We start from the raw sequence: 12,408 nt of genomic DNA, 5'->3' as shown, positions 1-12,408 counted from the left end.
AGTTCAAGCTGGCCTGCTGTGACAGGAGAGAGTTGATGTCAAGATGGGCGGGGGACATTGTTCCTTTCTTTCTCTTATACATTCTACATAATGTCAGCATCTTAATTTAACTGAGCCTTCCCTCCCCGGACCCTTACCCTACACCACAACCCATTCCCCCACTACAGTGTCCCCTAAACACTCATCATCATGTTATTGGAGTCCATTCTCTGCCATAATAAAGCCCCAGTCTCATGGAGACACTTGGAAATTTTGAATGGAACTCCTGAGTACTTCCCAGGGATTTTGGAGTTTGAGGACTACTGGCAACAGCTTGAGAATCTTCATTCCACAGCTGGGACTGTAAAGGTGAGAGATGTGTTCCTGGCATCCCAAATCGAAGCACGACACTGAATATATTTTCCCCTAGAAACATTGTTATGGTATAAATGGTAGTGTCTCTGGTATCCTTTCTGCTATACTATGGATACCTTTGTGTTAAATTGTCTTTTTGGAGGACACTGCTCCAGGAACCTAGGCATTATTTTTATGGGAAAATGCTTGCTTTCCAAATTCCAAACATCTTACTTAAAAATGAACTTTTGGAACACAATCCATTCACAACTTGGCTATTGGCCAGTTTAGCAAAACCAACCATTCCGCTTTCAGTCAATTCTGTGGTCCTACAGTAATTCAGAGAATACCACTCATGAAATGGTATGGAGAGAGAGATGTCTTCCGTATTTCAAAGTATAGCTGAAAGAAAAATGATTTAATGATTTATTCCAAATTTTATCTGATGTAGCTGAATGGTGTGTGTGTGTGTGTGTGTGTGTGTGTGTGTGTGTGTACACCTGTTTTGTAATTCAAACACACGTGTTCCCCCTATGAGCTCCATTTCCTCTTGTACAACTTACAGTGAAGTTAATTCTACATGAATTAATCATAATGCTTTTTAAGCTACACACTCCCTTTCCCTTATCCATTTACCTCTGGGGAGAGGGGGGTCAATGTTCTTTCTAGGTTCCATATGTGTACGAAAAATCCCCGTTAATCCTGGTTGGTAAAAGTTGTAAAGTACATTAAAACAAAAGCCAAAAACTAAAATAAGGCACAATACCCAGTGTCCTCGAACTCTAAAATCACATGGGAAGTACCCAGAAGCCCCATTCAAAATTTCTACAAGTCTCTATTTACCTCCTCATTCTTTTTTTTTTCTCCTCATTCTTTAGTGTAACTATCTTTTCCTTTCAGTATCATTATTCAAAATAATTTAAAGCGATGGTTTTTTCTGGGTTTTATAAAAGTTGCTAACAGTTAAACAATAAGGAACAATAATGTGTTATTTATTTAGCTATATCATATGGTAAATCGGTTTCAGGGAGGGCCAAGACTCAGAACTTGACTTTCATTTGTAATAGTCTATGGAAAAATATATTCTGAGTTCCAAACAACTAATTTTAAACCTGTATTTTAGAACCAGTACATTAGTATGTCAGATTTAACATTTATGCTAGTATGTTACTTGGCTCAGGTTTATAATTATTAAACTATTTCATGGCTTTTACAGGGTTCAAAATTATGGATAATAATGGAATACCTAGGTGGCGGTTCAGCACTGGATCTTGTAAGTATTTTTAAATAATTACGCACATATATCCATACTTGCACTTTTTTCTTTTAATTGGAGTAAGCAATGGTTTTTGGACAAGCTAAGCAGTTGTTTAGTTAATACGTTCACTCTGTCTTCAGGACTACTACTCTTATATAGATTCAGCTATATTGCAGGGTTCTGCACGTTGCTGGCATTCTTAAAGTATATAAGAAATGCAAACAGCTTAATAAAATAAAATTCCCCCCAAATTAGGAATGAGCGTGTGACAGTTGCCGTCAGTTTAGAGTTTTACTTTACATGCTTATCCCTGAGAAGACTCAGTGTTCTTAGATTTTTAAAAAAGATATCATTCAGATAACTGTCTCTAAAATTGGCTCTTGGGTTCTGACCAAGAAGGCCTACAGACCCAGCTCTCTGCAGAGTTCTCTCTGCCCCTCTATAGGTCATTTGGAAATGTGATGGCATCTTTGTCACAATGACTTGGAAGTGCCACAGCCATTTTAGTGGGCAGGGACCAGGCTGCTACAATCCTGCAGTATGCGGGAGAAGTTCTAACCAATGAAGATATGTTCGTGCATGAAATGTTTTTGAGAAACACTGGTTGTTTTCCCCAAGTGGTGTGATTCTGTCAGTGTTGTTCCCCGCCTTTTAAATCTTTATTAATATGACATTGTATTTAAAATGCAATATGAATGACTAGAGACAAGTTTGTGTAGTAGAATAACCACTGGGCTGGCCTGTGGGAGTTTGAGGTTCTAGCGCTGGCTCTATTTGTAACTAAATCTGTGACTGTGAACCAGACACATAAATTCCTTGGACTTGGATGTCCTATAAAACAAAGAATTTGCACTAAGCTCCTCTTCCATGTTTAATATAATATGACTTTTATATAATATGCTTCTGCCTTTGAAATTATAGAGTCTGCTGTTTCTAAAAGTAATTTTAATTCTTATATTTTAAAGTGGAGATGAGTTTTTCTGACTGAAAGTAATCAAATATTTTTTAAAGGCTTTCATCCTGACTGCCAATGACTCCAAAGTTTCAGATAATCCTGTGAACAGAAATGACCATAAGCGATTTTCTTCCCTTTAAACAGAACCATACTTAAACCATTCTAAAGAAATGGTAATTAAACTTGATGGAGAGCCTCATCTTCCAGGAATTCATCGCAGTTTAATCAGTTGCTGAGTTAGGTCATCCTTCCTTGTGTCTAATGTAATTCTTATATCCTAAAGCTAGAGTTCATTTTTTTCTTTCTCTCTCCTCTCTAGTGAGAGAACATAACTGGTGTTTCTTTGGATAATAATCCTTCATGCCTATGGAGTCAGGTCTCATTCTCCTCTTGCCGTTAAATGATCTCAGCTCTATTTCTCTTGTCACGTGGTTTGATTACACAATAATTTTTTCATTAGCTCCACAAGAAGCCTCACAATTGCTCCACGAGCCTCCTTCCACTTCTTAAATATTAAGAACCCTTTCCAAATTTATCACAGTTAACTGCCCCCAAAAGTGCTTACCATGTCACTTCCCTGTTTTGTAGGCATTGGCAAAGCTAGTGCACTGCTTTCATCGGATTTCTGATAGCAATGTGAAGCACTGGACACTGGCCCAGCCCTAACTAATACAATCTGTATCCCCAGTAGTAGTTTGGTCAGTTTTATGAAATCTCTGAATGAAATGATTGTGAGATCATAATCTCATTCTGCCATTCTGATCTCCACCTAAATACAACAAATACCTATTAGCATAAATTCAATGAACTTAAAATGTTAAAATCAAGAGACCTAGATCCTAGTCCTGGTTCTGCCATTGACTAGCTGGCTAATACTGGGCAAGCCATTTAACCTGTGCCTCAAATGTTCAATGAAGAAATTAGATGAGTAATCTCTCTAACTCTGTTTTTCTAGCCCTAACGCTTAATGATATTGTGATTTAATTATAAACCTCATTTGACTGGACTTTGTAGGCAGAGCAAGTGATGAGAAAATGTGCTACTTCTTCTTCATATATAGTCCTGTACGAATGAATGCTATCATTTGGGGGAATCTGAGAAAGGATCAGGCTTAGAGGAGGGCACTGCTACCAGGGACAAGAGAAATCAGGAGGGATGCTGGGTAGAGTGTTCATCCCTTAAACTGGTGCCTGACTAATGGAACATGATTATGACCAGTATTGATGTCAACATTATATAGTGTATACCTCAAGATTCCCTCCCATTCTAACAAAAATAATTAGTTGTATGTGAACAGACTTTGAGCATACTGTACGTTATTTTATTGAATTGATTATACCTTACTTCTTTCCAAATAGAATTGCAGTGACTTACAACAAAAACACATATAATAAGGTTAAGAGAATAAAACATGAGCACCAAGGGAAAAAGTTGGAAACAATATGCTAACTGTAAGAGAAAGCATAACAAAACATGGTGCATTAGGGGCTGGCTGGAAGTCAAAAGAGTATGGGGAACACCCCCAAGCCCACAAGTAGATAGTCTCTGAAAGGGAAAATGTCCGTCTCTTGAATATCCTCAGTTGACAACAGAGGCAAATCACACAAGGCCAGTACACTGCCCTGGGGGCAGAAGTGTTAGCTATTAGAGACGTGATATGGTCTTCAGTCTTTGGAGAGAAGCTCAGTTGTGCGCTCCAGGGACAGTCGACCAAGATCTTGCGTCATCTCTCCCAAGGTTGCATTGGAAATTTTTAAAAAAGCAATCTGTGTTCCATCTACTTTACCTTCCTTCTCTTTCCAACTCCCTTATTTCTCCTTTTCTGATCATTATCATCATGGCTAAGGAAACATTTTAACCACAAGGTTTGGGACAGTTTTCTGTCTGATAGTGAACAAGAAAAACGCAGCTCGACCACCACCCCATTCCCATTTCCCTGCCACCCAGGCGCCCCTACCATCCCCCTCCGGTACCCAGTTAAGTGAGAATTTACTTTTACTGAATTTTAAACTGGACCTAAGTATACCAGATAAGCGACGGACCACTTTTCTGTTTGTTTTTACTTAAATATATTTTAAAAATTCTGTATTATCCAGGGCACTTTTAGAAATCCTTCAGAATGATAGCTAGTATCTTTTATATGGACCTTGCCCAATTTCCTAAGTGACTGAGGGTATACCTCCTCTGGCCCTGTCAACATTTTATAATCAGTGATACTAAGTACTAATCTTAAGTAGTATGACATTTATCTTTAACTTATTTGGTAGTACCTCAGAATTTCATTGCCAGCAATCAATAAAATAATATGCCATTTTCACCTTTTAGATGAATTTAATCACTGCTGTTTAAAAAGAAACTTTTGGGGTGGAAGTTGATATATTTGAAAGTAAACAGATAATGTTACCTAGGAAAGGCACCTATTGAACTATGAACATCCCTGGAGTATACTATATATCCAGAGCATAGTTAATATTAAATGGTGAGACTGAAGTGTGGTTTCTATTTTAAGCTGTTAAATTTCAACATGAAAGTGCCCTTTATTCAGAATAAATATGGCATTCATGAAAGATGAAATACAGAAGGTGCCAAAGAGCTGTGAATCCCTCCCAGTGTGAGGCTTGGTGGGCAATATTTGATTTTCACCACCTCTTCCCTCCTTCCAGCAAACAGAACTCTACCTCAGCTCTGACTTTAGATTCCCACCCTTTCCTGTAATAATATTGTACAGTCCACTGTTTGTGCTTTATGAGGTACCAGAATTTTAAAATAACCATTTATTTTAAGGAGAGATTTTCAGATATTCCATTACAAATTCTCCTGAAACCTAATCATTGCTTTCCTTGTATTGCAGTTAAAACTACTGGCTTTAGTACAGGGAAATGTGTTACATTTATTTGAAAAAACGTATCCCTCCATGATTTGATATTTTTTTACAATGAAAGTCTGAATAGTTTAATTATTATATTCCTAGCTAAAATTTAAATCTGAGTCTCAAAAAAGGCTCTATGCTTTACAATGTTTTTGAAATACACAAATGCTAAGAACTGTGCTACAGCTGACCTATATGATCAAATTTGGTTGCTGCAAAAATCTTATGGACCGTCTGATCTAAAAATCAGTTCGGTGTAAATATTTAATAAGTTTTAAACAGCAAATGCCAAAATTTAAGTAGCTGATTTCTTTTTTCCTATCTGAGAAAAAGAAAACTAGTTCTGTCATTATTTAAGCATGTTTCTTAGATCTTTGATGTAAATATTTAAGAACCTTAGGATTTGGAGCTAGTATATAGGTTGTACTATCTTTCAAGATTAAACTTAATCATTAAAAAACCCTTTCTGCCCTTTGACTTAACTTTCCTCACCTTTTAAAATTTTCTCATTTGTTTAAATATTGGTTTAATAAACAGAACTGCTTCATATATCTAAGTGATTCTCTTATTTCAAAGAGAATGTCAAGTTCGAACTTCATTGTTCCAAACTTTTACATGTATATGTATGTATGTGTTTTTCCCCCTAAGCTGAGAGCTGGTCCATTTGATGAGTTCCAGATCGCTACCATGCTAAAGGAAATTTTGAAAGGTCTGGACTACCTGCATTCAGAAAAGAAAATTCACCGAGACATAAAAGGTATACAGAAGTCTAATGTGAACCTGAGAAAAACAGATGCATTCTGAGGAAGCTGAGGGTTTTTTCATCTCTTTTTCCCTCCTAGCTGCCAATGTCTTGCTCTCAGAACAAGGAGATGTGAAACTTGCTGACTTTGGAGTTGCTGGCCAACTGACAGATACACAAATTAAAAGAAATACCTTTGTGGGAACACCATTTTGGATGGCTCCTGAAGTTATCCAGCAGTCAGCTTATGACTCAAAAGTAAAGTGTTACCTGTACAAACTATTTTGTTTTTAATATTAAGTTTTATATAGCGTACTATCCTATTTAATAAACTGCCTTAATACTCCTTCCTTTTAAAGTATTCCTAAAGCTAGAGTCACGTCAGTTGTTGCTGGTAAATCATACGTTCCCTTGTTGCTGGTAATATTTGGACCTTCTTCCCTTCAGTGGCCTTTCATCCTACTTGGAATACAATCCAAAGTTCTTACTATCACATATGTGTCTCTCTACAGTCTGGCCCTTGTCTACCTCTGGCTCATCTCTTATCACTCTCCTCTATTTTCTTTTTTTTTTTGATCTCTCTTCACTTCCACTTTTTTTAAAATTAATTTGTATTGGCCCTCTATTTTCTATCTGCTTCAGCCACAGTGGCCTCATTGCTGGTCCATAAACACAGCAAGTCCCCTCTAGCCTCAGGACCTTTGCACTTGCCTCTCCCTCTATCTGGAATAGCCTTTCTCCCAATTAGGTCTTGCTTAAACATTACCTACACAGAATGGTCTTCCCTGGCCATCCTGTGTAAATTTGCAGCCCTTTTACCTTATTCATTATTCCCTTATCCTGATTTACTATTTTCTTCACAGAACTTAGCACCATCTGACATCCTATTATTTATTTATTTATCTGTCTCTTCTACTAGAACATAAGCCCCTTGAGAGCAGGGATTTTGTCTGGTTTGGTCACCACCTGAGTCCTCAGTGCCTAGAATACAGTACCTGGCACAAAGTAGAATATTCGATCATTTTTTAAATAAATGAATTATATTAATAAAAATTTATTAACATCACATTTCTTGAGACACTTTCATATTGTATGACCGTTAGACTCCACAGGTTATTTTGTGGCATTATGTTGGAATGGAATTTCAAGGTAATTGTTCTTTCCTCCTTACCTTAGGCTGACATTTGGTCACTGGGAATTACTGCTATTGAACTAGCCAAGGGAGAGCCACCTAACTCCGATATGCATCCTATGAGAGTTCTGTTTCTTATTCCAAAAAACAATCCTCCAACTCTTGTCGGAGACTTTACTAAATCCTTTAAGGAGTTTATTGATGCTTGCCTGAACAAAGATCCATCATTTGTGAGTATATATGCTATGACTACTATTTTCTATGATCAGATCTACATAGAGCCAGTGTGGTTTGTTCAACAGTGAGGAATACAGTGCCTGTGAAAACTGTCTAAGATTCTTCCCTCTATGTTCCCTCTATGTTGCTAATTTTGTTTAGTTGTTGACAAGATCCGCAGTTCCTTCTCTCCTTCCCGTGCATCTTTTTCTCTTTTTTCTATGGTCCCTAGCTTCTTCTTTATTCTGTTGATCATTTCCTATTTCAGTGGGAAATAAAGTTCATTTTCTAGGGTGTCATTATGAAAGTATATGTATAACTATTCACAATGATTTTTATTCAACTGTGTTTTCATTTTTCATGAAAAGTTGTTTGCGTTTCACTATTTTTAATTTAAATGTTCAGAAATTCCAACATGAAGTTGTATACGTTTCCTGAAGTCTAATGAGCTCCATTCATTTACTTGGCAAAGTTGATTACAGTTGTTCTACTGTTTTTAAAATAAAGCTGCCCGATGACTTCGAGAAACTAGAAATATACAAGAACTGAATTTGATGTGACAATTTTTAAGTTGCTAATGGCTATTCTCATAGTAATAAAATACTAGGGGGAAAAGTATCCCCCACAGCACCTGGTGTTTGTATTTAGATGCGATATGAATTAATGTGTGATGAAGAAGGGGGTCATATGATATGTGCAGATAATTAAAGTTACAGCCTTGCTAGTTTTCACTCTTTTTTCCAATTTACAGTAAATATAATAAAAGTATTTTAAAGCACTATTTTGAAACGTTTTAAAATTTTTACTTAATTATCAAAGTCCTGCCATGTGTTTCTCTGCTTTTAAGAAAGCCCTGCTGCCTGTTGCTAGTAGGTAGGCCACTTTTTGCCCATTGGGCTTTAGCAAATTGGTACCAAAGTAGTGAATTTAATTTGGTTGCCTTGAGCCACTTCAAAAGTAGAATTAGCTATTGTCCTGTGGCATTTTAGTTATCCTCATATCTGCAGACATACTTTTACACCTTTCCGCTTAATAGCTGAAGTGATTTCTTATCACTCCTTGCAATCAAAAGAGCCTAGAAATATTCATGCATCCTTTCTTTTTTGTTCCTTAGCGTCCTACAGCTAAAGAACTTCTGAAACATAAATTCATTGTAAAAAATTCAAAGAAGACTTCTTATCTGACTGAACTGATAGATCGATTTAAGAGATGGAAGGCGGAAGGACACAGTGATGACGAATCTGATTCTGAGGGCTCTGATTCGTATGTACCAATTATTTAATTTTTATGTAGATAGCCCATTTTAATATTGCATATATTTTAACGGTGATCCAATATGCTTTCTCTAGCATAAAATATAAACCTTATTCTAAAGTCTGACTTTAGAAACTGTGAAAATCTTTTAAAATCACCGTCTGTGAAGTACAATGAATTTGGAAACACGTTTTTTTTCTTAGAAGTGAATTGCTTTAGTTTTAAATGGTCTCGGTCTAACCCCTAGTGGATACTTGAGTATATTACAAAATTTTGGAACAAAATTCGATTTAAGGTGTTTTACTAGTTTGCCCAAAGTGATGAGGAGCAATGTCTTCTCTTACTTTGATGGCAACCTGCAAAATCCCTCTGGAGAACTAACGTTTCCCAGCTCTTGGCCATGTACCAAACCGTGATCAGACCGGGACATTGAAATATTCATTTATATCTCATTTGTACACCCTAAAAAGTTGCATTGTTTTTTAACTGCAGCATTTATACTAACATTTTAACCTCTAAGTCCGTAATTTAATTTACTGCTTCGCTAGCTGAATTGACACAAAGGCAACACCAAATTTCTTTAGATATACTACTTGCATTTATGAGAAATTGCCCAACTTTTAAAAGGTCTGAAAAATACCAGGATAGTTGTTTTTACTCTGTCCTAATGGTTGTTGGCCTTAGCTGCCCAATGAGAGTCACCCATGGAGCCTTTCAAAAATGTAAATCAACTATACTCCAATATAAAATAAAAATTAAGAAAAGATCACAAGCCACACTACAGGAGATCTTGATCTAGTCAGTGGGAAGGGGTTGGGGCAGGGCTTTATATATAGTAAGAGACCTTCACGTGTGATGCTGGTACACACTTAGAGTTGAGAACCATTGCTACTCTTCAGTAAAAAGCAGCGTTGAGGGCTTCCCTGGTGGCGCAGTGGTTGAGAGTCCGCCTGCCGATGCAGGGGACACGGGTTGGTGCCCCGGTCTGGGAGGATCCCGCATGCCGCGGAGCGACTGGGCCCGTGGGCCATGGCCTCTGAGCCTGCGCGTCCCGAGCCTGTGCTCCACAATGGGAGAGGCCACAGCAGTGAGAGGCCCGCGTACAGCAACAAAAAAAAAAAAAAAAAAAAAAAGCAGCGTCGATTTGAAACTGAGATCAAATGATTTTTTATACATCGGGACAATTCTCCGTTCGGAGTCTGGCTGCATTGATTAGGTATTTTCACCAAGCATTTAGGAACTTATAGAAGTATCTTTGGCAATCTCTTTAGGGAATCCACCAGCAGGGAAAATAATACTCATCCTGAATGGAGCTTTACCACCGTGCGAAAGAAGCCTGATCCAAAGAAACTACAGAATGGGGCAGTATGTATATGGAGATGATCACTTCCTCTTGGTAGACTTTTTCGAACTATATAGTGAGAGTATGATGGCCAAAAATTGTTAGAATTTAATACCCCTAAACGCTCATCTACCTCACTGTGTCCATAGTAGGTTTCATTTGCCATTCGTTTTGAGCTAATTAAGAAAAGGTCATAGAAGTCATTTAAGTGGCCATTGGTATGTTTTAAAATGCATTTTACCTAGAGATATCTAAACCCAGTGGAATCATGTATATCAGTTGTAATCCTCTAAGTTAGAGAACTTCTGGATGACGGATGGGAATTAGTGATGGGAAGAAAGCATGGAAACTTGCCCTGTATTGGGTCTTTTGGGAGGAGGATTCCAATGAATGCACATGAATGATTATTTTAATGTCATGTGTATAATCTATAATATTTGTTCAAAGGAGCAAGATCTTGTACAAACCCTGAGCTGTTTGTCTATGATAATCACACCTGCATTTGCTGAAGTAAGTACAGATTCATTAGCTTTGGATATCTATTTTAAGAAGTATAATAATTTTAAATGTTATAGCTATTGATCTTTCTCAGCTTAAACAGCAGGATGAGAATAATGCTAGCAGGAATCAGGCAATCGAAGAACTGGAGAAAAGTATTGCTGTGGCTGAAGCTGCCTGCCCTGGCATCACAGACAAAATGGTGAAGAAATTAATTGAAAAATTTCAAAAGTAAGCTTGAAATGTCATTTTAAAAAAACTATTTTGACATTTTCTGTTGCATGTTCATTTATGATGCGATAATATAATTACCTACTTGATTGAGTCATTCTGTTTATTCCTAACAAAGTCAATTCTTAATAGTCATATGCTTGAAAACTGTTTGTTTGTTGCCCATCTTAAACATTAGCTTTTGGAATTATTATCTTCGGGCATTACAAGGTAGTTTTCCACTGAACGAAATGGCCCGGCTTTTTTTTTTTTTTTCCTCTCCCTGTTAGTAGGAGTACAGACAAAAGGTCAGGGGACATATTCTTATTTGGACCCTTGTAAATACCATTGAGGAATGCTTTCATTCTTGCCACTACTCTTATTACACTGCTGTTCACATTGTTTCAGTGCTAAAGTTCATTAAGTTTAACCCCCATAAGAAAAGTTAAGGATTTTAGGTAGAGAAACTCAAATGAAGACTCTAAAATGTTCTTATGTTTGATTTCAGTTTCTATACTGCCTCTTGAACTGTTGCTTTTACTTTGTTCACATTCAATAAAGTTCTTACATTTAATTTTTAAATTCCCTTTAAAAACAAGACTTTTGTATGCATATACAAACACAACTCCTTAGCTCAAGCAAGTTATAAAAAGCACTACTAATCTTAGCCTTAATCCCATTATATTGCTTCTCAGTGCATCTTTATATTCCTTTGTATTTGTGATGCCGCTGGGATCAAGTTGGAACAAACCATACAGCCTGTAAAACACATAATCTCCTAGATCTTTCTGGCTGATAAAGCCTATTTATACTCATCAGCTAAAGCCTCTCTTAAAATCCCTTAGTTTTTAGTGAAAACCTCCCCTCTTTTCCAATTTGCAAACAAATCAATTGGAAGTTGTAAAATCAGACCCAGAAGAGATTTTTGAACTGCTTTACATTTTAACGTTTACATGATGAGACGCAATACAATTTTTGTTTGCTGAATCAATTCTTTCATTGCAGAGTTCATACAGATGTAAAATAGACACATGCATAGTTATATATCAATTTAAGTTTTTCTTAATTTTATAGGTGTTCAGCAGATGAATCCCCCTAAGAAACTCCTTGTTAGTGGCTTCTATTTCATATGGACCCAGAGAAACCCACCAAAGCTACTTCAAGCTTAACAATGCTTAACTCATGAGCTCCACGTGCCTTTTGGATCTTTGCGACATTGAAGATTTGGAAGAAGCTATTCAACTATTTTGTGATGGTGTTTATCATTTTATATTTTAAAGAGATTATTTTGTAAGGAATAACTTTTAATACTATAGTTTCACCTGTATTCTAGTAAATGTTGAGATGCAGTTTTGCTTTTAGGTATCATTATTACTTAAGTTACTAGGATGAATACCTTTCATGTTTTGATCTTTAGTTAACTGTACAGTTATGAAACATACAGGTCTTTCAAAGTCATCCTAAATATTCAACTTTTGTAATCATCAAGCCTCAAAAAGCTTTTTTTTAAACACAAGCATATTCTAAAAATGACTACTGGTGGGGAGGCGGAAACAAGTCACACGTTCTTAAAGCAGAAGGTTTTTTTTAAATTTATTT

At 36.7% G+C, this 12,408-nt stretch overlaps 1 protein-coding gene across 2 annotated transcripts in view; it reads left to right on the top strand.

Annotated features, from left to right (window-relative positions):
- The window catches only part of STK26 (serine/threonine kinase 26), a 63,732-nt gene extending 51,432 nt beyond the window's left edge, over positions 1 to 12,300 (top strand). Inside the window, exons 4-12 of one of the 2 annotated variants that reach the window (XM_027097580.1) lie at positions 1,550 to 1,606; positions 6,064 to 6,172; positions 6,258 to 6,415; positions 7,334 to 7,519; positions 8,620 to 8,768; positions 10,031 to 10,124; positions 10,549 to 10,611; positions 10,677 to 10,830; positions 11,884 to 12,300. In XM_027097580.1, the coding sequence (XP_026953381.1) occupies positions 1,550 to 1,606; positions 6,064 to 6,172; positions 6,258 to 6,415; positions 7,334 to 7,519; positions 8,620 to 8,768; positions 10,031 to 10,124; positions 10,549 to 10,611; positions 10,677 to 10,805 (945 nt within the window). In that variant the 3' untranslated portion in view covers positions 10,806 to 10,830; positions 11,884 to 12,300. The remainder of the gene's footprint in view (positions 1 to 1,549; positions 1,607 to 6,063; positions 6,173 to 6,257; positions 6,416 to 7,333; positions 7,520 to 8,619; positions 8,769 to 10,030; positions 10,125 to 10,548; positions 10,612 to 10,676; positions 10,831 to 11,883) is intronic. The other variant, XM_027097579.1, reaches the window with a different exon arrangement.
- The last annotated feature ends 108 nt before the right edge of the window (positions 12,301 to 12,408 follow it).

The sequence above is a fragment of the Aethalodelphis obliquidens genome, unplaced genomic scaffold, assembly GCF_003676395.1.
Source record: "Aethalodelphis obliquidens isolate GAN/ISIS:26980383/991018 unplaced genomic scaffold, ASM367639v1 scaffold115, whole genome shotgun sequence".
Lineage (NCBI taxonomy): Eukaryota > Metazoa > Chordata > Mammalia > Artiodactyla > Delphinidae > Aethalodelphis > Aethalodelphis obliquidens.
The sequence above is the reverse complement of the archived record's forward strand: the minus strand, read 5'-3'. Positions and strand labels throughout refer to the sequence as shown.